The 23,617-nt window shown below is 43.8% G+C and overlaps 2 protein-coding genes across 10 annotated transcripts in view; both read left to right on the top strand.

The window, feature by feature from the left end:
• MCF2L (MCF.2 cell line derived transforming sequence like) overlaps positions 1-10,412 on the top strand; it is a 146,345-nt gene extending 135,933 nt beyond the window's left edge. For 6 of the 9 annotated variants that reach the window (XM_090128547.1, XM_090128565.1, XM_090128551.1 and 3 more), the window contains 11 exons: positions 182-274; positions 644-722; positions 866-932; positions 2,176-2,291; positions 2,927-3,013; positions 3,869-3,928; positions 4,280-4,354; positions 7,040-7,173; positions 7,746-7,858; positions 7,977-8,080; positions 8,184-10,412. In XM_090128547.1, coding sequence (XP_089984673.1) covers positions 182-274; positions 644-722; positions 866-932; positions 2,176-2,291; positions 2,927-3,013; positions 3,869-3,928; positions 4,280-4,354; positions 7,040-7,173; positions 7,746-7,858; positions 7,977-8,080; positions 8,184-8,278 — 1,023 coding nt within the window. In that variant the 3' untranslated portion in view covers positions 8,279-10,412. The remainder of the gene's footprint in view (positions 1-181; positions 275-643; positions 723-865; positions 933-2,175; positions 2,292-2,926; positions 3,014-3,868; positions 3,929-4,279; positions 4,355-7,039; positions 7,174-7,745; positions 7,859-7,976; positions 8,081-8,183) is intronic. The other 3 variants (XM_090128575.1, XM_090128580.1, XM_090128559.1) reach the window with 2 other exon arrangements.
• A 2,837-nt stretch (positions 10,413-13,249) lies between these two features.
• F7 (coagulation factor VII) lies at positions 13,250-23,522 on the top strand. Its single transcript, XM_031613786.2, has 8 exons — positions 13,250-13,605; positions 16,302-16,462; positions 17,279-17,303; positions 17,397-17,510; positions 17,972-18,112; positions 20,500-20,606; positions 21,086-21,206; positions 21,375-23,522. Exons 1-8 carry the CDS (start codon positions 13,536-13,538, stop codon positions 21,911-21,913), a joined length of 1,278 nt encoding a protein of 425 aa, XP_031469646.1. The 5' UTR covers positions 13,250-13,535; the 3' UTR covers positions 21,914-23,522.
• The last annotated feature ends 95 nt before the right edge of the window (positions 23,523-23,617 follow it).

Here is a 23,617-nt window from a genome sequence, read left to right as displayed (position 1 = left end):
TTTTTCCCTTTGAGGTAGCCATGCTGACATAATGCATTGAAGGCCTTGTGTCTAACATGCAGATCATGTGCTTTCTTTTCGTTGAGCCAAATGTGGCTTTGTTTTTCATAAGTAGGTTACCAAAGAATACTAGTAGCCTTCTGCAATTTGGTAGGTCAGCAGCTGTCCTTTTTGCTTCCAGATGGCAGCAGTTGGAATAACAGAAAATGTCAAAGGTGATGCAAAAAAATTTGAAATCTGGTATAATGCAAGAGAAGAAGTTTACATCATACAGGTAACATCATGCAAATACCTTCTAAAATAATAACATTTAATAAGTTGAAAAGTGAGGGGGGGAATTCTAAACCTAACAAGATCTATTTTATTTTCGCTTTTTTCTTCCCTTTGTTTTTAATCATATTTTACAATACCCATGCAAGGTATTGCATATACCATTGCTATCGTTTTCACTGGAGCAGCAGATTTTTGGAAGCCAGGGTAAGACTGTGGCACGTGCACAGCTTTATCCTTCAGTTTCTGCTTACTGAGAGGCTAGGGAGAGGATCTGGCTGTTCCTCTTGAAAAATTCCTCTGAGGTTGTGCTCCAGCTTGCAGCTTTTTGTATGTTCAATGCCTGATCGTATTTTATTTTTTTCCTGGGTAGGCACCAACTCCTGAAGTTAAAGCTACTTGGGTAAATGAAATCAGAAAAGTGCTGACTAGTCAACTGCAGGCATGCAGAGGTAAAATATTTTTTATATATACACACATCTATTTTAATCTCTTTTCTCCTTCAACTTCAAAATCTGTTCACCACTGTGTTCGATTGCAAGAATGAAAAGATTAAATCACAGATCAGTTAAATTGTTCTTTCTCTCCATTACAGAAGCCAGTCAGCATAGGACACTTGAACACACTCAGAGTTTACCTCTACCAGCATCATCTTGTACAAGGTAAGTAAGTTAGCATACTGGGCTGATTTGACAACTAATGCATTCACTTTGCAATCTTTATTACTCCTATTCCTCAGTAGTGACACTTATATTTTAGGGGTTTTTAGGTCTCTTTCTAGTATAAAGCTGCAAAGATTGGGGTTTGCATACATCTGCAGAACTGTTAAGCTGAGCAACAGTGGCATGGGCTTTGCAGATAGTAATCTTTTGTGCCAGCTATAATCCTGGTGGTACCATGATTCTGTTTGTTGAATGGTCAGTTATATACTTCACATCCCAGGTAAGAGAGTTATGTACTGCAGCCTTCGCCTTTTTTCTTTGTTCTTTTCCATCACTTAAATTATTTTTCTTTCAGATTCATGTCATTTTTCTTTTTGTCCTTTACAGAGCATTTTTTTTCTATTTCTCATTTCTTTTTTCCTCCAACTTTCTTACTGAGTGATGTATTCATTCCTTCAGCATCTGTTCAAGTTTAGAGTCAAGCTTTTCTTTATTGTCCTGTGCTTCATCCTTCATCCTTACCAACCTATATAAGCGCAGTCCTTTGCTCTCCCCTGCTGTTCTGCCCTTCTCTGACCTCTGCTACTTGCTTTTTCTTTTTTTTTTGCCTATATTGTATGAGTTTCACCCATACACCTATATACTCATATCTTCAGTAATTGCTGTGTGGTGTGTGCTTGAATATGCATTGGTAGCTCTTGGTCCTGGATGGTTCCATGCACCTACTTATCACTTACTGAGAATTTCCCTGGTATGCAGCAAGTGTGGGATGTCTCTCATTTCCATTTGCAATCAGAGGTGTGATGGGAATCAGAGTGTACATTCAGCACATCATCTCTGTTTACACAATGTCTGCTTCCTGTGTTAAGAGCTTCTGTGATGCAGAGTTTATTCTTTTTCCTTTTGTTCTTTTCTTCCCCTTTCATTTGCTTTTTCTGGAACGCGTGTCTGTAGTTAAGACTGAGAGGAAGTTATCCTGAGTTGACTTTTTAGTAGTTCCCAACTGCCACACTACATTTGCAGTCCAAATCAAAACCTTCCTCCTTTATATGTGCTCGTGGTCTTTCTGTGCACAGTCACTAATGTGCACAGCTTCAACCAAGTAGCTAAGAAATAATTTTCAGCCTATGTATCTATATATAAAAGATATCTGTATGTCAAAGGCAATCTGAGTCAAGGTCATCACTCTTGTTCAGATCCAAATTTGCTGGATTGATTGTCTTAATTTTCTTCCAATAAACAGTCCTTCAAGGAACAACATCAGAAACACGAAAAAAATGGATGAAAGAAAAGCTGATCTCACAGGTCTGGAAGGTTATGTCACCACAGTAGCACCAAAGTACCCCGAGAAAGGCAAAGGTGAGTTTGGACATATATATTGTTGTTTTTAGACGTGAAAAGCATGCTTGCACTGCAGATACACAGGCAGATCCACCAGCATGGTAGCCATGGTAGTATAGGCAAGTGCAGCGTTATACTTGAAGGAGCAGGACTTTACTGCTTGAAGCCCCAAGGCAGCCCACCCACAATGTGCTGCATGCAGTGTGAACATGCCAGTCCAATCTGCCCTTGCCTCAGAGGTTTGTGCTCCACTCTGTGTGGACAGGCCCAAAGCCATGCTAGCGAAGGGATAGCACCAGGAAGATGGGAACTGTGGGTTATGAGGTCTTAAACTGCAGTATGCCTTCTCTTAGAGCTGCCTGGCTTCTCAGCTTTTACTTCTTATGGATAAATTTGTTAGCGTTATCTATTTTAATGAGTTTTTTTTTTCACCTTGAATTTTGGTTTATGTCGCTGAGATAATTTACTGGACTAGCACAAATACAAACCCCTGTACAAATACGATCAACTGGACACTTGGGTTCTTCTATTGGACTTGGACTTTCAGTTGTCCTTCCTCACCCTGGTTCCTTGGCAGGTCTCTGAATCATTTTTTTGCCTCGACCTTTTCATGGCCTTTTCCCTTTTCTCTGTTTCTTTCTTTTCCTTTGTAGATGACACTAGCTCTACCTCAGAATGCTCTGTACTGTCAAAAAAGCGCTTTATGCTGCAGGGCTTTACTAACCTCAAAAGTCAGAAAGGTAATTTAAAGAGGAAAAAAATAGCTAGATGTTCTCTATGTAAGGTTGTAATTGAATCGCTTTGTGTGTGTGTGTGTGTGTGTGTGTGTGTGTGTGTGTGTGTGTGGTGTAACAGGCTCACGTATACTTTTTCAATGTGTATATTAGCTTGTTCTCCTATGTTCAAGCTAGGTTCCTCAATCACAGACCATGACAGGGAGATTTTGAGAGAAATTGACTCTACTGTGAGGGAGAGGGTGATGAGCCCAGAAAAGCAGAACCATTGGAGACATAAGGAAAGGAATGTAGTTTCCAGTGCTTCCGGTCCCAATATTCAAGCCTAGGAAAGAGTTTAAAGGGCCCCATTCCTGCAGGAACCTAGAGGAAGTTTCCTTCAGATGAAATGCCTGGCCTGCTTCTAGCTTCAGTGGATCTGCCCCAGATGTACCCATACTTGGCAAGAATGAATCAAGGTTTTGCTAGATTATTTCTATCTATAAAGCATGACCCCTGCAAAACATCTATGACAAGGTTATTTGGCTAGATGCAGAAGCAAATAGGAACTTCTTTATGCTTCTGGAAATTCTTATTTCTTTTTTGCTAAAATAGGTAATTGGAGTCTGAGATCTCTCTTGTTTCCTCCTGCCAAGTAATAGCATGGATACATTCACTTCTTGCTTTGAATCTGCATCTTCGAACAGTCTGAATGGCACTAAGACACTTGTTCAAAAGCATGATTTCTTTTTCATGCATCTGATCAGTATGCCTCTTTAAAACTTGATTACCTTTGAGTTCTTTCTGGAGAGACTGATGCTTTAGGATTGTGTATCTAATAGTAATGAGGTGAGCACTAATATCCCACGCTTGCCTTGACAGAAACTCCATCTTCTACTGCTAAAAGCCAGACATTGCCAATGATCCTTCTTACAGGACCAGGTATTGCTGTAGCACTAGATTTGTATAAAAGCATTTGTTTAAATTGGTAATGTTTGTCTAAAACTGCAATTAATTGTATTCACTTGAAATCATGTGTAAACTTTTTGAAATGAATTAGGCATTATCTATCATCATAAAGCAATTTGTCAATTTATCTTCAAAAAAAAAATTTATGTGGAAAAACTACCTACTTCTGTAACTGAGCAATGGCATCTCAAATTAGAGTGATCTCAGAAATCTGTTTGTTTTCCAGTGTAAACTCAAAGGTATTTAGCATGCAATCCACTTCGTCTCTTTTTTCCAGTTCTTCAATATCTCTCTGTGTTTTTTTGCCTATTCATCCTCCTGCAGCTTCTCCTACCAGTCCTGACAAAAAAGCTAAACGGCACGAAGTAGTGAGTGATCCAACTCCTTTTGGTGTAAGAGGTAGTGTTACCACATCTTTACTCTGCAAATATCTACATACCCCTGATGCTGGGGATACCTGTATGATGATGAAGTTATGTAGCAGTGTTGATATCTGCTGGGTTTTTCTACATGGATCCATTGGCTTCTCTACACGTAGTTTCTGACAGCACAACCTGTCAAAGTTTTACCTCTGGCATCAAATGAAGTAGCATATGGCTAACTGCATTTATTTGAAAAGAATGGTAGGAAAGTGATGTTTTCCTGAATTACAGAATCATAGAATAGCTTGGGTTGGAAGGGATTCCAAGGATCATCAAGTTCCAGCCTCCCTGCCACAGGCAGGGTTACCAACCTCCTGATCTAGTACTCAACCAGGAGAAACAACCAGAAGCTGGATGTTAATAAAACTATGACACCTAGTTGCTATGAGATGCATGGTTTTCCACTTAGCATCTACCCCTAATTCTGCTCCTTGTGGGGAGAACTTAACTACTAAAAAAAAAAAAGAGGGGGGGGAAGAAAACTCATTTATTCTAGTCAGAGTGGGGATCATTACTGCCCCGAGGAACATACATTGCTGTATTCCATTTTAGGTCTGTATTACTGAAGTCAGTCTCATTGCATCTTTTTTTGGGTGACAGAAAGCAGTTTTCAGCACCCTGTTAACTCCAGATGCTGTAGCTGAACCATAGCAGCGTTCTGCTTCGCGTTCTGCTTCCCGTCCTCCCAACCCACAGCTAAGCAATGAATATAAAGCATTTCAGTTAAATGACCCATTCCTAACTAGCAAGGCTTCAGTACAAATTCTAAAGGGTATATGGCAAGTATTCCTCTCTTTCTGGCTTTCTTCCCATGGCCATCTCTTAGAGAATATTATTCTAAGGATTAAGCTGTTTTGAGCCCTACCCTCCTCCTTTTCTCTGGGCTTTCACAGCTGTTAATCTTTCTCACCTGTGGAGATGATGCTGTTTTTGCTGCTGTGTTGGAGAAACTTCGTGCAGTGTCTGAGCAGGAAGCAGTGTGATGCCAGGGCAGACACCCAGAGAACCTCTGTCTTTAGTAATTCCTTCTTTCTGTCTCGCAACTTCTGATCTCTTTTCTGACATTTTAGCTTCTTCCTCAACAACTCAAACAGGGATGAGCAGGCAGTGGGCTCAGCCATTTCAGGGTGAGACTGCACCAGATGGTGCTCTCAGCTTCTCAGTGTGGAGTACGTTGTTCCTCTCATGTTCCTCTCACTCCCTTCCTTTCATGGCAGCAGCATACCTGCTTACATCCCCATGAGCTCAAGGAAAATGAATTAGTGACAAAATTGTATATTGGAGATGATCCTACTTTTAAAGAAACCAGTGAGCTGGTTTCTGAAGAGAAGCAGCTCATGACTTCTCAGAATTCCTGGCACCATGAAACCTAAGCTTGCTCATTTCTCCATAGCCTTTGCTCTTCTTAGAACTCTGCCATTTCTTTGTTTCCTGCCTTTATAGGGAGCTCTGCTAGGATGTGTGTTTCCAAAGAAATTTGCATGGAATACAGCAGGAATTTATTACTCAGTTTCTTCACAGATGTCATTCTCAACCCTGGACAGGGCCAAGTGGGTCAGCACTTCTGGCCTTGTGCAGGGCATCCAGCAGCGCAGGCGAGGTAAAAGGACCTGCTCAGTTTGGTGTGCTCTGAGTGTGCTTTCTTGGATTGCTTTGACTCCATTCTGACAATGCTTTGCTTTAGCCTTAATGTACCTGGCATGAGCAGCTGGGTGGCGAGTGTAAAGTGCACTGAGAAAGGGACAATACTGGTGCTCTCCCAGCTTAACTCATAGTTAACTAAAGGCTGGGAGGTTTTCCTTTTTTCTTTTGGTCTTTTTCATTTTCGTATTGTTACTATTTGGCTTGAACCAAGATGTTACTTGGAACTGTTTATTTGTCCTTTTTATTCTGACTTTTTCCATTATAAGCTCAGCACACATTAGCAGCTGCTGGTCTCAGTGAAAAGCATCCTGCTAATGAAACTTACAGTAGCTTAAATTGAAACAAGATTTTGTGAGCTTTGGACATGATCCAGTCTTATAAACACATGAAATGCTTCACCCTTAGAAGAAAAAAAGGAACACTTGGCCACAAGTGACAGGCAGCAGATTGTTCTTGTGTTTCTTGGTGCAGTGACTTATCTGCAGTGAGATGATTCAGCATGGTAAAATATCCTTGTGTCAGCCTGAATGCCCTTACCTGACAATGCAGCTCATAACGTGAAGTACAGAGTGCCTGTAGCTCCCGTTGAATTCTTTGACAGCAGCAAGTGCTCATCAGAATGCCCATCCATTGCTTGTTCCAACCCAGTTAGGTTGTTTTGGGTGACAGCCATGTGTGGTCATCCTTTTCCCACAAAACACATCCTTTACACCCTCCCACGAGGAAGAGCATCTATCCATCATTCAATCTTGTGTAAGGCAGAAAAAGCTGCTTTTTTGGTTAGGAATTTGCTTTCTTTCTATCTCTGTAAATCCAAAGGGCCAAATTCACTGCTGTGCATCACTAGTGATCTGTTCAGCCTCATGGGAACCTTTTGCCAGTAGTGAATTTCACTTAGTGGCTGTTGAGATTTCCTCCTGTTGCATTGATCACTTGAGTGATTGTCAGGGGGAAGAACACTTCTCCCACTCAGTGTTAAGCTGCTGAAACATTAACTGTTGGTTGTTTGTTCACCAAGGTTGGGCTAAAACGTCTCATTCTCTTGATGCATCTGAAGAAAATGATGGCTGGTCCAGTGCTGAGGAGCCACTGAATTCATCGGATGCAGAAGAAGAAGGAGGAGGAGGCGGAGGGGGAAATGAGATGAAGCTGGTAACCAGAAACACTTTCCTATTGAGCTAAGCAAACATTACTGTGAAGTGTGACAGTATGTAGGAATGCTTCTGATACTTGTGGGAAGGAAAGTGTCTGCTTTGAAATTGTCAGCTGAACGAAATTCCTGGGGCAATGGGAAATATCCCACTTCTTGAATCAGCCCTGTGTCTTAGGAAGGTGCCTTCATGTACCTGTAGACCAGCAAGGCTGTTTATGCCATAGTCAAGCAATGACAGGCTCAGCTACTACATCACTTACATCATGTCACTAATTCTCCAGTTTATTTTTTTACCCCCTCGGGATTTTTTTCTTTTACTTGGTAGAGTTTTTACTTAATTGTTGTAACAATGTTTTTCAGGGTGTGAGAATTCATATGCTGAATTTGCACGTAATTGAACAGCAAAGTCTTGCTGCCCCTCAGAACATACACATTGAAGAAAGTGCACATATATGTGCATGAGAAGGAGAAAGCAGGGAAAAGTGCTCTGATTTTTGTAACGAAAGTTAAAACACGCTTTAAAGTACTCAACAGAAATAATTTGTTTGTCTTTTTCCCTTTGTGCATTTAGACTCCTGGTAAATATACAGTTGTGACTGATTATGAGAAAGGAGTTTCTGAAGAATTTGCAGTGAAAGGTGGAGATCTAGTTCAACTGATTCGTGAAGGGGAGGATGGACTTTGGTACGCAGATCTGTTTGGAACCTTCATACACAGAACTGTGTGTGGAAGGCAGATGCTGAGGGCAAAACTGTTAAAGGCAGCAAATGAAGCAGTTTGACTTCTGTTTTTGTTTTCATAGGTATGTGAAGAATCTGACCACTGGTAGAGAAGGTTGGATCCCAGCAAACAATCTGCTGATGCTCATAGGCAATTCAAAATCAGCTCAATCTTTGAGCAGCTCTGGTAGGCTACTTACTATAAATGGTGTTTAACAAGATTCTTGTTATGGGAGAAAACTGTGAAAAATGACAACCATATTTCTTTTGACTTTTCTCTTCTTTCCCAGAATCAGGCACTGCATCCAGCACTTTGAGCACGTCATCAAGTTGCAGTGATAGCTGCAATGCCAGCAGCACCAGCTTCTCGGACATTAAGGGCTAACATCATATTTTCACCCCACCTCCACGAAAAGTAAATCTGGAGTTTGAGCCCAACGTCCAAAACTCAAGATGGCCATCAGAGAACTACCTGTTCTGAATTGCTGGTTTTCAGTGTTTTCTCTGATGACTTTCATAGATTCTTACAGAAGAAGATCCTGGTGAAAAGTGCATAGAATGTGAAGTTGTAAATAAAAACTAAATGATTTGAAATAGGGTATTGTAGAGGCTTCTCCTCTGAAGTTTGAAGCTGCAGAGGTGTTGGCATAAAACACATTTTCCCACTGATATACAATCAGGTTTCTGCAGAACTTAATCATTTCATAACATCCAGAATCTGAATGTGAGCAAACAGTGTGTTCAGTGCTAAATCCTTGCTGTAAGATGATAATGTAGCAATCACTGTACAGGATAGATATGAGGAGAATAAATCAGAGTTTACAGTTTCTCCTCCCCAAAATAGCAGTTCTCCCCAGATGTACTTCAATTAGTGCAGTCAACTCCTACAGCCAGGAAGTAAGCTTGGTGAGCCATTTCTCCTGGGTCCTCAGGATATTCTTCTGCACCTTGGAAATGGATGCAGAAATGACCAATCACTGACCATAACAGCATCAGAAGAGGAAATCATTTTATCGTTTCCAATCTTTTGATAATTCATGCAATGTAATAGCTGTTTTTTAAAATATTTTGGCCTCACAACCCATCTCTTCACCAAGATGTGTGTTTACATAGCCTTGGCAATTTAGTAGTATCTTCTTCCTTACACAGATGCACAATGAAATGCAAATGTTCTTATTCACTAGATCATTTCTTAGTAAATTAATTGCACGGTTACCTTCTGCTCTAAATGTTAGTATGCAATTATAGGCAAAGAAAACTATGATGAGTTCACTATGGGCCAAAAGCACATCTTCAGGGATACCTAAAAGGGTGAGAAACCAGATACTTTTAGTCACTTTTAGTCAATGGTGTTTGTTACAGACTTATTCAAAGAGACAGAAATAACATAATTTTTCATAAAGGGAACATGGGTGGAAAAAAAAATCTTTATTAGTGTCAGATTTGTCCTGTAGACAAATATAAATTTCTTAAAGGAAAGGTAGTGCTAAACTTTGTTTTTCAAGGTGTCACATAAGCCAATGTTAGGAATTTTCACCTTGTTTCTTCACCTTTGCACTTTGTCCTTACAAACAGTACAGAACTGTGTGCATGTTCGAAACGTATTTGCTCCCCCATGCCTTTCAAATGTTCCTACTTATGAAAATAAGCTTTTACCAGATTTGTATACCGTATTACTTAAAAGTATCGTGGACTTTATGAGCAAAATTTTTCACTGTTAGTTGGAACTACTTTAATTATCAGACCTTCTCTCTGATGGCTGAGCCCAGAAGTCTATTTTTGTGCTGGAAATTCAGATATTAGAGCCTATAGCTTAGGAAACTATAGGAGGAAGATTCTAAATAATGATCTTGATCCTGAGCTGCAAAAGATACCCTACCCAAACACAATCAAAAAGCAGCTGACTGTGGTCAGTACGAATTGAAACACATGTATACTCACACATCTGTGCACATATGTATGTGCATGTATGTGCCTGTGTATGCGTGTGTGTAGATATGTAAATGTGTAGATATACTGTATCAATGTAAAGGATGTATTTATAGTCTTGCTGCTGAATGTGTCACTTTACAATCCGTACATACTTAAGTTTTTTGCAATACTGCAGTATAAATGCAGATCAGGGTTTTACTTCAGACATCTTTTTCAACACAGACATCCTCTGGTCGTCTTTTAATTATCTCATATGATACTGTGCTGATAAGGAATAGTTAGGCTGATATTTAACAATGAGATGGCAGCATGAAATTCAGCTTGTTTTCATCTTTGTAAGTTATTTTGTAAATTCTGTAACATAATTTACCTATGTATTGCTGTCAGTGCTCAGATAAGACTGTCCTCTCATTTCTCACTGTAGCTCATTCACGTTATTTCGATGGTTTTCTCCACATCATGGCACTTTAATAGAACCCATTTCCTTTTTGTTTTTTTTTAACTGCTGTTGTGATTTAGAGGTTCAAAGTCAGAGGTCTCTATTGTAACTATGAAAATTTGAATAAATGTCAGCACTTCTTGCTGAATGCCTTTATATAGACATGCTCTGTGCTTTATTTTCGTATCATGGTCTAATAGCTGCTTATGGGCATCATACAAAAAAATAGACTGGCACTCACCCCTTGCTGTGTTTTAAGGGAATACTGTACATCCCGTGGCTACTACCCTGTTGTACGCACTCCTCTTGGTCATGTGGCTGTGCTGAAACAGGTTGGAGGCTGGTGTCTGGCCAGCGCTTGAAGCTAGGTGAGAAAGGAGAAACTGAATGTATCCATGCCTCACACAGTGAGGAACGTGCTTGTATGTTCATGGCTTTAAGGATCATCATGCTATGTATGTAGAAGATGGTTTGGGCTGAGGATTACACCATTCAGCTAAGCTCTCACTGGGATTTGGTTGCTTTCGTCTACTTGTCTACTTCTGTTAATGTAAAAGCTGCCTCTATAGGAAGAGACATTTATTTTTAATTCTGTTGACAAATGTTTCCTATCACAAACACTGTGGGCTCATTCTGGATTCCATACATCTTGGATCACCAGCTCAAAGTTGGAGCACAGACTTTCCTTGCCAGCTTCCAACCACATTTCATAGAGTTAAAGAATCATAGAATGGCTTGGGTTGGAAGGGACCTCAAGGATCAACCTCCAATCCCCCTGCTGCAGGCAGGGCCACCTACTTCCATATCTAATGCGAGCTCTCCCTGTTTTCTTTTTGGGCTCACACTTGGCGTGGGGAGGGAGTTATTCCTCCCTGTTCTGTGACCCTTTCTAGCAGTTCTTGGCTGGATCAGCTCCCAGAACCAGACCTGTCTCCTCCTGCATGGTGATGACCATGTTTGCTCCTGGGGCTGAGCAGTCTGTTAGGTGAGCACTGTCCATATGCAGAGGAGTGTCCTTGGCTTTTCAAACCAAGAGGCTGAGCTGCCACCTGGGCAGAGGAAACCTGTGAGGAGCTCTCTCAGAGCTCCATGACTCTCAGCCCCATGGGAGCAAGCCAAGGCCCAATGCCCACAAGTCCAAGACTCTACAGCAGGATGAGGTCTATAGGTAAGAAGAAATGCTGTGCTAAAACACACATGGTATTTGTATCTATCCTGAGGATTGCTGCAGTCACTGCTGCCTGTACCAGCAGATGGTAGTAGAAAATCAAGGATGGATGTTTGCATCTCTGTTCTGAAGGGTTTTAACTGAGGTGAGCCAGTTTGGTGATGAAATAGCTACCCACATTCAGAGCTGATGACAAAAAAAAAAAACCTTTAAACTTTTATCATCGCCCCACCTTCTGTGCCATCCCTGTGAGCAGAGCATTGCACACTGGCATAGAACTCAGGCAGATGGGCATGTGATTCTCTTCTGGAAAGAAATTCCTCCTTTGCACTCTAAAAAGGGAATGATTTGCTTTAAACCTTAATGGCAGAATATTCGTAAGTTTATAGGTCAATGCAACAGAAACAAGATTTAGTAACTCAAGTAATCTCAGCGTATTTCTGAAATAGAATTGAATTGAGTTTTTATATTTAAATTATGTCTGAGTGCTGACAGGGAAAATATCAATCTGAGGCAAATCAAGGAGAAAGAATGGCACTTTGAGTCCCCCGTTCATCAAGTCTTGCAGATCCACATCCAGATGCCTTAAATCATATTTTCTGAACAGCTGTTCCCAGCCTGATTCTAGTAGTACTCACAGGCAGCAGGACTGCTTGCTTTAATGCGTGCTTCCTTTTAATTGGATGATAGATCTTTTTTTTTTTGGAAACTCTCAGAAACTGCAAGCCAAAGCTGAAGCCTCTGCTGGTGAGATTTATTGAGTGGAACACCAGGGTGATTCTCATGGACTACAGTAAAACCACACATGAAATCAGCCACAGAGTGAATGTGAGGGATCTGCTGAGCTGTGGGAAGAGGCCTGTGTGAAACCAGTGAAGGCTGTAACAAAGACCTGAAGTCCAGATGACTCCCCAGTGACGCTTGTCACAGGGATAGGCATCCTTGCTACCCCAATGACATCCCGTTGCAGGAATTTTCCTGGAAAAAGGGCTTTCACCATGTGGACCGACTGCTGTTCCCAGCACTTGCGCTTCTCCTTTGGCTCTGCATTAACATTAACATTAACATTTGGCTTTTTGCTGTATTCAAACAATAAAACTGATATCTTCCATGGGCAGCCAACAGCAGAAGAAAGGAGCACTGCTTCAGCCGTAGGGCAGCAGAGAAGCAGACCAGCCAGGTGTGGTGATGCAGCCATGGCGTAGGGCCCAGCCACACAGGCATCATCGAGGTGGTGGCAGGGACCAGACTGTACATTGTGCATAGAGGCACGTGGTGTTCACGTAATGGATGTGGCCTTCCCCAAGGATGCCCCTCAGCACAGCAGGTTTCAGAGCAGGATGCTCGCTGTGTGCACCACCACCAAACAATGGAAACAGGTGTGCAGAGCAGCTGCAGGCCCTGCTCCCAGTGTGAGGAACCCAGCTGAGCCTGGCAGAGAAGCAGCAGAACAGTCCCTTCCCTGCATGCACTGAGTGGAGGGCAGACTGGCAAACAAGCTCTTTACCTTGCTGCTATCTCGAGTCAACATTTACTTAAGCCAGTTGTTAACTCTCTGCTCTGATACCACTAATTGATTTCCACTAAATCTGAGGGTTGCTTGTTTCCCAGGTAGAACGTTACTTGCAGATCAGCCCCTCAAAGTCCTATCATTGCTCACAAAATGAGCCATGGATTGGCTCTGAGCTTGTACAGCTTGCCAGGCAACCCAGTTAGAGAAAACTGGTGTAAGGATTATTTTGCTGGTTAATTAGTGTCAGAAGTTCAGGGTTTCCAATGGCGACTGGGAAATTGGAAAAGCTGTCTGTCAGCAACTGCTGGTCCTGCGGAGCACTGAGAGGCTGTGCCTGGCTCTCTGCAAGGCGGCCATGGGGCCTGGCCTCTCTAAAGGCTGCGCAAAGGCTATTGCACAGCCTTTGCACAACAGCAGTTCCCCATACGGGCAGGCTGCAGGCTGTGCCTCGCGCTTCGCCCTGATCATTGCGGTTCCCATGACTCTCCGGCCCCTCCTCTGGCTCCCAGCATTGGAGGCTGAGCCCTTTGGCCCAACAGCCTGCTCTGAAGTGTCAATACGCCGCCAGGACGCCGGCTTGTGGGATCAGCATGGTTTCCAGGCAGTGCGTGGCTTTGCTGCTCTGCTTCCCGCTGCTTGTTCCTCCTTCTCTGGAAGCAGGTATGTTCCACAGGGTATAGCTGCAGTTAGCTCACCGGCAGCAGAACTCTCCGCTGTTGAACATAGAAACCTTGGTCCTGTGAGTTACCCTAAAGCTCTTGCTTGCTCTTGGTGATGGCAGCCATGCCAGCTGAGGGAAACTCCTTCCGTGCTCCTGCATGTCTCTTGCAAACGGGTCAGCTGCCCACAGGGGAGGCACCTGGAGCTGCTGTGATGTCTATTGAGCTGTGGGACTTTGCAAAGCAGAGAACTGATAGCCTGGCACTCAGCTGACAAGAAATGAGAGAGGGGAAGGGTGCTGTGCTTCTGAAGCAGCAAAAGGAAGTGAAGCGGCAGCTGTATGGTAGCTTTGGTGTCCATCTGAAAAACAGCATCTAGATGAATAAAGCAGAACCAGTGCTTCGTGGTTCTCAGGTGTCCACTGACCAGGTCTCTCAAATTGTGGTGAACGGGGCTGGAAGAAATACATTGAAGTCTGAAATGTTCTAGTGTAAATAAGTGGAGGACATAGAAATGGAAGTGGAGGGTGCCACTATCTATGCACGTAGCACATTGCCTGCCCTGTTGGGATCTGTATGTAGGCTGATATGTATGCAATGTATCTGCAGTGTGAAGTTAAGGATAAGCCCTTAAAGAAAACCATATTACATGCACACAGCCTGACTTGATCTCAGCAGAACAACCCAGCTGACATTCCTACGATGGACTAATGTTTATGAACATCCTGTGATAAATGATGTGCATGCCACACAGTACTTTAACCCTTTTGAAATACGTTGAAAATGACCACAACTTTGCTCATCACTCAAAAAATGCCCTCCCAGCACGCAGGAGGCAGCTTCCCTTCTTTGGGAGTCCTGAATAGACATCATCCTGAATCCCACAGCTGGAGGGAAAATAGTTAGAAGCACTGAAATTGTAAGTTGTCACTAAGTTTCAGGATTCTCTGCTGACGTGGAGGGAAAAAAACAATGCAAAATAAAGTAAGTTCTATTTCAGGCTTTACACTGTGTATTAGATGGAGCAAAAGTACATTGCAGAGTTCTTGTTCACTGTCCTGTGATGTGATGTATCCTGGCACTGAGGAGCAGCTCAGCACGGTGACAGTGCCATCAGCATGCTTCTATGAGCTGGGAGCAGATGCAGCCCTAGGAAGTGAGTTCTGGTGATGTTTTCTATTGAACATTTGTCCCCAGTGTTGTCTCAAAGGACAGCAGCACCACACAGGGAGAAGGAGCCCATGGCTGCAGTCTGTGGGACTGGCAGCAGCAGGGAGCCAAGCACAGACTCCAGCAGGCAATGCAGAGGGCACTGCCCTGCTTTCCTGTGTACCTCAGTGTAGATATTTTAGAGAAGGAAATAGAGAAAGCTATATTAAAGCACTGTTTCTGTAATTGCGGCCAGCAAGGAAATCCCATCTGCAGGTCCAAAGGGTACAAGCAGACTACCCCACGAGTCAGCTTTGGCTCCAGTCCTGTTTAACATCTTCATTAACAATCCAGACAATGGGGTATAGTGCACCCTCGTTAAATTTGCAGATAGCACAAAACTGAGAGGAGTTGCTGATTCACCACAGGGTCATGCTGACATTCAGAGGGACCTAAACAGGTTGGAGAGGTGGGTTGATAGGAGCCACATGAAGGAGAAACAGCTGGAAGTCAGCTCTGCAGAAAAGGACCCAGGAGTTCTGAGGGACACCAAGCTGAACATGAGTCAGCAGTGTGCCCTGCTCAGCATTGGTGAGGGCACAGCTAGAGTGCTGGGCTCAGTTCTGGGCACATCAGTACAGGAGAGACCTGGATATACTGGAGAGTGTCCAACAGAGGGCCATGAGAATGATTTGGGACTGGAGTGTCTCTCTCATAAGGAGTGGCTCAGACTGCTCAGCCTGGAGAAGAGGTGACATAGGGGATCTGATCAATATATGTAAATAGCCAAAGAGAGGGCACACAGAGGATGCAGCTGGGCTCTTTTAAATGGTGCCCAGTGCCAGGACAAGAGGCCATGAGCACAAACTGTAATGCAGGGGATCCCTCTGCATACCAGGAGCACTTCTGCACTGTGCTAGAGATGGAGCGCTGGCACAGGCTGCACAGAGGCTGTGAGGTCTCCTCCCCTGGAATCTCCAGTAGTCCTGGGCACCCTGCTCAGAGAGTTCTGCTTGAGAGGGGGTGGACCAGAGGGACACAGAAGACCCTGCCAGCCTCAGCCAATCTGTGGTTTTGTGGAAGTGTGAAAGGTTTTGAGATAAAACCATCGAGGAACAGAGCACTGGGGACTTAGGTCTGACTGCCTGACCCATCACCTAGTGAGTACAGGACAGTTGAGTGTTCCCATGTATATCAATTAGTACTAGATAAATCTAGATAAACGCTCTTCACCTCCTAGAATCTGAGGAAACTTCATGACACATGTAGAGACCTACTCTATAATGTGTGATGATGCTTTAGGAGTCACTGACACACAACACTGGGATACTATGCCATCTTCTCGTAAGCTCTGGGATCTGTGGGATCCAAGTGCTGTCACTTGACATGTCAGGAAGCACACCAGAGTGAGAAGGCTCTGAAGGGCTGTGTGTATTTTCCCAGCTTCTCATAAACAGCAGAAAAGCTTTCAGAGGAAATCCACCTCCCTGCCCTTTCTTTCTGGAGTGCACAGACATACGACCAACTCAACATGCTACTGTTTTACAGTCTTTTTAAAGCAGGAAGAGGCAAACAGCATTTTTCAAAGGCGCAGAAGAGCCAATAGCTTCTTCGAAGAGATAAAGCTGGGGTCACTAGAGCGAGAATGCATGGAAGAAAAGTGTTCATTTGAGGAAGCAAGAGAGATCTACCGTGATGATGAGAGGACAGTAAGTAACACAGGGCTGGGCAGGTGGGCTCTCCACTGTTCAAGGGTGTACTTTGACTCTTCAAATCATGAGGGGAAAAAAAATCACAAGATCACAGAATCAATGGCCAGGGTTGGAAGGGACCTCAAGGATCATGAAGCTCCAACCCCCCTGCCACATGCAGGGCCACCAACCTCCACATTTAATACTAGACCAGGCTGCCCAGGGCCCCATCCAGTCTGGCCTTGAACACCTCCAGGGACGGGGCATCCACAACCTCACCGGCCAAGTGCCATGTTGGGGGGCAGTGGGAAGGTGAATTCTGTCTAAGCTATCTCAGATTGCCCAGAGAGGTAGGTTGCAGAGTCTCCTTCTCTGAAGATATACAAGACCCACCCGGACATTTTCCTTCTCAACCTACTGCAAGGAACATGCTTCAGCAATGGGTTTGGACTAGATGATCTCCAGAGGCCCCTCCCAACCCTTCTGATTCTGGGATTCTATGACCTTCCAGTCCCCCTGTAATCCCAGGGCTGACAATCCCTTCAATCACTGCACTGTGCAGCGTTTGCTTCCGTCCCTCCCACCTCCTATATTCACAGGTTATTAATGGATAACCTATCAGTGTGTATTACAGTGTGCCGTTGTCTGCTGGCATGAAAGTAATGTAGAATGTGGAAAATAACATACAGTATTTTATAGATGTCATGGTGTTCATTGATTATAACAGCAAAAGTGGCACCACTGTGGCTGTCTGCAAGCCATCCTATTCTACAGGGGCCATTGGGCTTCATCTGAGCGATTTCTTTAATTAAATCTCTCACCTTTTTCTTCCAGAAAGAGTTCTGGCACATCTATTCTGGTAGGAGCACTCCATGTTTCCTCACAGCTGCAGTGATGCTTCCACTGCCGCCGTCCCTCACGTGACCCAGGCTGACGCTGCCTGTTTTTGCAGACCCCAACCAATGTGACTCCAGCCCCTGTCAGAATGGAGGGAGCTGCGATGACCAGTTTCAGGATTACGTCTGCCGTTGTCCTCCGGAGTACGAGGGCAAAAGCTGTGAGATAGGTCAGCAATGGTGTGGCTTAACAAAATTAAACTATCATTGCTAACTCAAATGCAAGGCATTGAAATTGACAGGAGCAATCAGTACTGATGGCTTTAACCAGCTGGGCACTGCTCAGCACCAACATAATTCAAATCCTACAATGATTTTGGACCAGCTGAGAGAAAAGGAGGATAGTTTTTCCTATCCAAGAGCTGAAGTTGCTTTGACTTAGAAGCATGATGCAATGAGTGAATGAGAGCTGAGCTACATATGCATCCTAAGCGCGGCTCTTCCTTCTCCCTGGAGTTCCTCCTACAGAGCTTTGCCAAGCAGCAGCAGCTTTTGATGCAGTTGATGTACATAAATCACTGAAACCTGTCTGGCTGCCTTGCTTCCCTGTCGACATTTCAAGCTGTAATTCGATCATGTTAAGCATGAAAACCCACCTGCAGAAATCTTAACACTCTTTCTCTGCCTTTAGCTCTGGATGAGAACCTGAAGTGCATTTATGACAACGGCGGCTGTGAGCAGTACTGTGCTGACCAGCAGTCTGAAAAACGAGTGTGCTTCTGTGCAGAGGGCTATACTTTAGCAAGTGATGGCGTGTCCTGCATTCCCCAAGGTAGGATGCCACGTGCCCCATGCTTAGCTGAGCCAACCCTGCAAGAGAACTTTTCAATGCCTACACCTTAGGAGGTGTGAGGTGTCATGCATAAATGCCAGCTTCTCCTTCTTCTAGGGCAGAGTCTAGAGCGGTAGTTTGGGCTTCTGCTGAAGCACCTGAAAGAAGCAGTATGGAAAGCATGTGCACTGAGCCCACCCTAAAAGCCCTTGTGGGATCTGCTGAGCCTCTACCTGAGGCAGCTGAATTGGGTTTGCAGCCCCCACTGGATGGGGTTCAATGCATGCAGACTGTATTCCAGGACATCTTCTCGAGTATGGCCCTCAACAGTCAGTGGCCCCTTTGGATCACCCACTTCTTGTCCCCAGAAGTGAGACATGGGGCATTTGACTTCTAATGTCCCAACTTCTGGGGCCAAGCCCTGTCTGCTCTCTGGGCAGCACTCACCACTCATTCCATGGACAAGACCTGGGCAGTGGAGACACAACCCATGGCCGGGTGGGATGAAGAGAGCAGAGCAGCAGTGCCCAGGGATTGAGGTCAGGCTGAGGGGTCTCAGGTGATCAGAGGGGTGTTGCACCTCATAAGCCAGTTTTCTTTTGTTCTAGCTCACACGTGCTGTGAGTGCATGTGATTATTTTGAGGGCAGTGCTGATTTCTCACTGATCTGTAATCCATGAGAATTCATGACTATCAGTTTTACAACCATATTTATTTCAGTGCAGGAGTCAAGAGGGGAAAAAGCCTATTAAAACCAAAGAAAAATCAGAAAATCCATTCTTTTTTTTTCTTTTTTAGTAGGACCTATTTCCTATTTAGCAGGACCGACACACTTGGTGTTGATCTAGGTAATACAGACAGATATTTCTCTCACTCGTCCAACAAGGTAAATGCTAAGTGGGACTCCATTAGCACAAGTTCATTGTTTTCCCAATACCTAAGCTGGCACCTAACTCTGTTGCAGGTGCCTCCTTCAATTACATTATTAGAGGGGAAAAGGAGGCCCCCAGGGCTGTGTACATAATAGACAGAGCTGCAGGGAGCACGTGCTCAGGGCTAAAGAAGCAGTTCTGAGGGCAGAGCCCCCATACATATGCAGCAACGGAGCAATCATGCGAAGAACTGATAATGACAACCTAGCTCTCAACAACAGCAATTCTGTTAAAAAAAAAAAAAATACTGGTAATGTGCTTATCCCTTATTAGCAGATTCTGCAATGCCACGTGATGGGGAAGCTGCTTTTTTGAAAAGCTGAGAGCAAAGAATTTGATATGCCCCATAGGCCTTAAAATGCATCTTTGCCTGCATAAAGAGAAGAAGATGCACTTGTTGTTGCTGCCTTCTTGGAGCCAAAATACCAATATTGCTGACTGTGTGCTGCGAGAATGCAAAACTCATGAGGCCTCACCTGCAGTACTGCGTCCAGGTCTGGGGATTCCAGCACAGGAGGGATGTGGAGCTGTTGGAGCAGGTTCAGAGGAGGCAAAGAGGATGGCCAGTGCGGAGCCCCTCTCCTATAAGGAAAGCCTGAGGGAACTGGGCTTGTTCAGCTGTGAGAAGACCTTACTGAGGCCTTCCAGTACTTAATGGAAGATTATAAACAGAGGGGGACCAACTTTTTACATGGGCAGACAGTGATAGGACAACGGGGAGTGGTTTTAAACAAAAAGAGAGGAAAGTTAGATCAGATGGTAGGAAGAAATTCTTCACTCAGAGGGGTGATGAGGTGCTGGCACAGCTGCCCAAAGAAGCTGTGGTGCCTCATCCCTGGAGGCTGCTGCAAAATCAAGGAGATGGATTCAATTCAGAACCATGGCTCCCAAAATGACAAAGTGAGAGCACTTCTCATCACAGTGTTACTGCAGAACAATTGCTGGATGGGAGGGATGTTATGTTCAGTTACAGCACAGCTGGCACCTCCAAATTCCAGCAACAGGTTCTTTGCATCTGTCATGTGAAGGATGTATACAAAACACCACAGTTTCCTCTGCATGGTAGCTCAGAAGCAGGTTTGGTCCTCAAGACTCTATTGCCAATATTCACATGCATGCTCAGGCTATAGGAGGACCTCTGACTGATAAGTGCAGCTTGGAAGAATTAAAGATGACCTGAACAGAAGCAAAGTTAGAGATATAGCAGAAGACATGGTGATGGTATATGAATAAGTCAATGTGAAACCATATCTGGCTGTTTGCAGACAAAAAGACTACCTGCCTGTTGAGCTGCTTTGGGTGAATTCTGAGAGCCCATGCTCCCACACTATGAACCTGTTTTTCAGCTAACAAAACTCCACTGAAGATGTTTGTAAGAATCAGTCTGAGACAGTTTGCTGTGAATTCAGTGCGATGAAATCACACTTGTCATTCTTTTTTTTTTTTTTTTTTCAGTGAAATACCCTTGTGGAAAAATACCAGTGCTGGCAAAAAAGAATGCAACTGCTCAGGGGAGAATAGTAGGTGGTGTCACCTGTCCTCCAGGTGAATGTCCATGGCAAGTGAGTCTTCCACAAATATTCACTGTGGTCATTGCTGTTTTTCTTGTGAAGCCATTATCTTATATTCGGTATTTTGAATGTGTTATGTTAAAATGCACTCAAAGTGTAAGGTTTGGGCAAACCATCCATACCCAAACCATCCATACCCAGCAGCTCCACCTGTTTCAATCACGAATCTCAGCCTTGTTCTGAATGCCTCCTTTCCTAGGAGTTGAGTAGTAATATAACCTCCTCTGCCTCCTGATCCCTTCGTTGTTAACCATACTGCTAAGAATTTTACCTAGGGATACACCCTTGGCCATAATACACAGGATCTATGCTAAAAGATGGAAAAAATGTTGATGGGAAAACTCCTCCCTCCTAAATTCTCTGCAAAATCAGAATATTATTCTCAAATACACTTGCGTACAATGACAAAGAAGCAGTATAAAACTGGACTCTACTGAGATTCAGGTCAAAATCTTGCTTTCTGTTGGCAGGCTCTCATAATACAGGATCGGAAAGAGAAGTGTGGTGGCAGTCTGCTCTCGCCAGAGTGGGTGGTGACTGCAGCTCATTGCCTGGATTACACTCATTCCAAACAGCTCCGGGTGAGGCTGGGTATGTATCTCCCTTCCCCATGTTATCAAGCTATGGTTGTCTTAATTTCTCCTTCTGACAAACCGGAGCGAAAAACAAAAAGTGTCAGACTAGAAATCTCCTGCATCCACAAACTCCCAAGGAATCCAGTTTCTGGCCAACATGACCTGCAATCATTAACTTTTCCAGGTGAATACTCAATAAAAGTTGATGAGAAAACTGAGCAAGAAAGCGGAGTGAGCAAGATCATCAGACACGAAGAATACACCAATGGACAAGTCAATCACGACATTGCCCTCCTGAAGCTGGAAACACCGGTGAATCTCACCGATTTCGTGGTGCCAATATGTTTGCCTGAAAAACGGTTTGCGATTTACGAGCTGTCCTCCATTAAGTTCTCAACGGTGAGCGGATGGGGACGGCTATTAGACGGAGGAGCTACTGCTACTTTTCTGATGCGAGTCGATTTGCCGCGTGTAAAGACACAAGAATGTGAAAAGCAGGCTAATTTAAACATCACTGAGAATATGTTCTGTGCAGGAGACCTGACCGGCAAAAAAGACTCCTGCAAAGGAGACAGTGGTGGACCTCATGCTACAAAGTACAAGAACACCTGGTTTCTGACTGGGATTGTCAGCTGGGGAAAGGGTTGTGCTGTTGAAGGCAGCTATGGGGTTTACACAAGGGTATCCAGATACATCGACTGGTTGAAGAAGTACATGGAATGAAGAGCAGTGAACCACAGCATTTCCTTTCCTTCATCCCTCTGTGGCATTTTTGTACTGAAGCGTTCCTCCATTAACTTAGACACGTGGTAAACGTGATATTGTTCACAATTTTCAAAGAGCCTAATGCCTGCCTGAATACATAAAATAACTCTGATATTGTTGTAAACTTCAATGTCTTGGCAAGAGGCCACAGAAAGGCCCTATCAAACCAGACTCAGAGTCCCTCATTCTTCACTCATTTTCTGGTAACAGAAAAGCTTGGTGCTGAGAAACACTGTCAGTAATGTGTCGAGTACACCGCGATCCTTCCTTGTGCTGCCATCGTGGCTGCTGGTAATCAATGATGCACAGACTTCCTGAGCAAGAAGTCACATGAGTCTGAATGGTCATGAATGACCCCATCTGCCATACACATGTGCAATCTCTTTCAAACACATTTACACTTTAGGCTTTCACAACTTCCTGTGCTGATAGGTCCTGCAATACAATGAAGCAACAGCAGGAGAAAGAGAAATGGTGTTTCTTTCTTATGGTGAAGAAACTTTCTCTTGGAGTCCCAGCAGGTGGATTCGAGAGGGAGGAATTGCAGAGCATCCTCAGGACAAGGAAGCTGAGAAAAGATTAATTCCACATTTACAAGTCTGCTATGAAAACTTGATTTTAGTCTTCCTCCACTAAATATTATTGCAGTAAGGCTATTAACAATACATTTATGAGTGATGAAGGATACCACACAGCTAATCCCATATTTGTCTTTCTGTAAAAGTTGGATTCTTTCAAATTATGCTGAATATCAGATTAATCACAAAGACTTATCAGCAAGTAGGACACTTACTGTGGTCTAGTAGCGGGGGAGAACACTGGCATTATATGGTACATGTAATACCAAACATTCCAAAATCTGTGTTACTAACAGAGGAATGGGGGGTTACTGTTTTAAGAACTGAGATGAGAAAAGCTGCAAATTCCAGAGACCTGGGGAACAAGGTCTTATGGTATGAAAGCATGCCTTGGAGGTTTTGGTTATGCCTGAAGAAATTAACAAGACATAACAAGACGCACTGTGAGCGAGAGAAAATAAAAAAGGAAAGCATTTATGCCAGCAGAAGCAGCATGCAAAACAAATAATATTTTTAAAAAATGAGGAAAATTCCCAGGGAGAAAGGTGACTGGGGGCAGCAGCCAGCAAATGAAGTCTCATTTTCACCAAGATGAGGCACCTGGCATTGCGACATCATCCTCCTAGGCCCCTCAAACTGAATAGCTGTTGATTTTACAGGCTCCACTGGGTGACTTCTCTACTGTAAATATTGATAGTTATGAACAAGTCACCCTGCAGAAAAAGGGCAAAATGCAGACAAAACATCCAACCAGTATTAATGGCTGTGTGGCATGACTTTCGCACAACAAAGCCAAGAGCTATACATATTTTTAACATAAAAGCCTGTGTAAGCAATCACAGAATCATAGAATCATTAAGGTTGGAAGGACCTCTAAGATCATCTAGTACAACCCCAGCCCATCTCCACCATGCCCACTAACCATGTCCCTCAGTGCTACCTGCACACAGTTCTTTAACACCTCCAGTGACAACTTCACCCCCTCCCTGGGCAGCCTGTGCCAGTCCATCACTGTTCTTTCTGAAAAGAAGTTTTTCCTAACATCCAACAGGAACCTCCCCTGGTGCAACTTGTGGCCATTCCA

Source organism: Phasianus colchicus, chromosome 1 (genome assembly GCF_987193195.1).
Source record: "Phasianus colchicus chromosome 1, bPhaCol1.hap1.1, whole genome shotgun sequence".
Lineage (NCBI taxonomy): Eukaryota > Metazoa > Chordata > Aves > Galliformes > Phasianidae > Phasianus > Phasianus colchicus.
The sequence above is the reverse complement of the archived record's forward strand: the minus strand, read 5'-3'. Positions and strand labels throughout refer to the sequence as shown.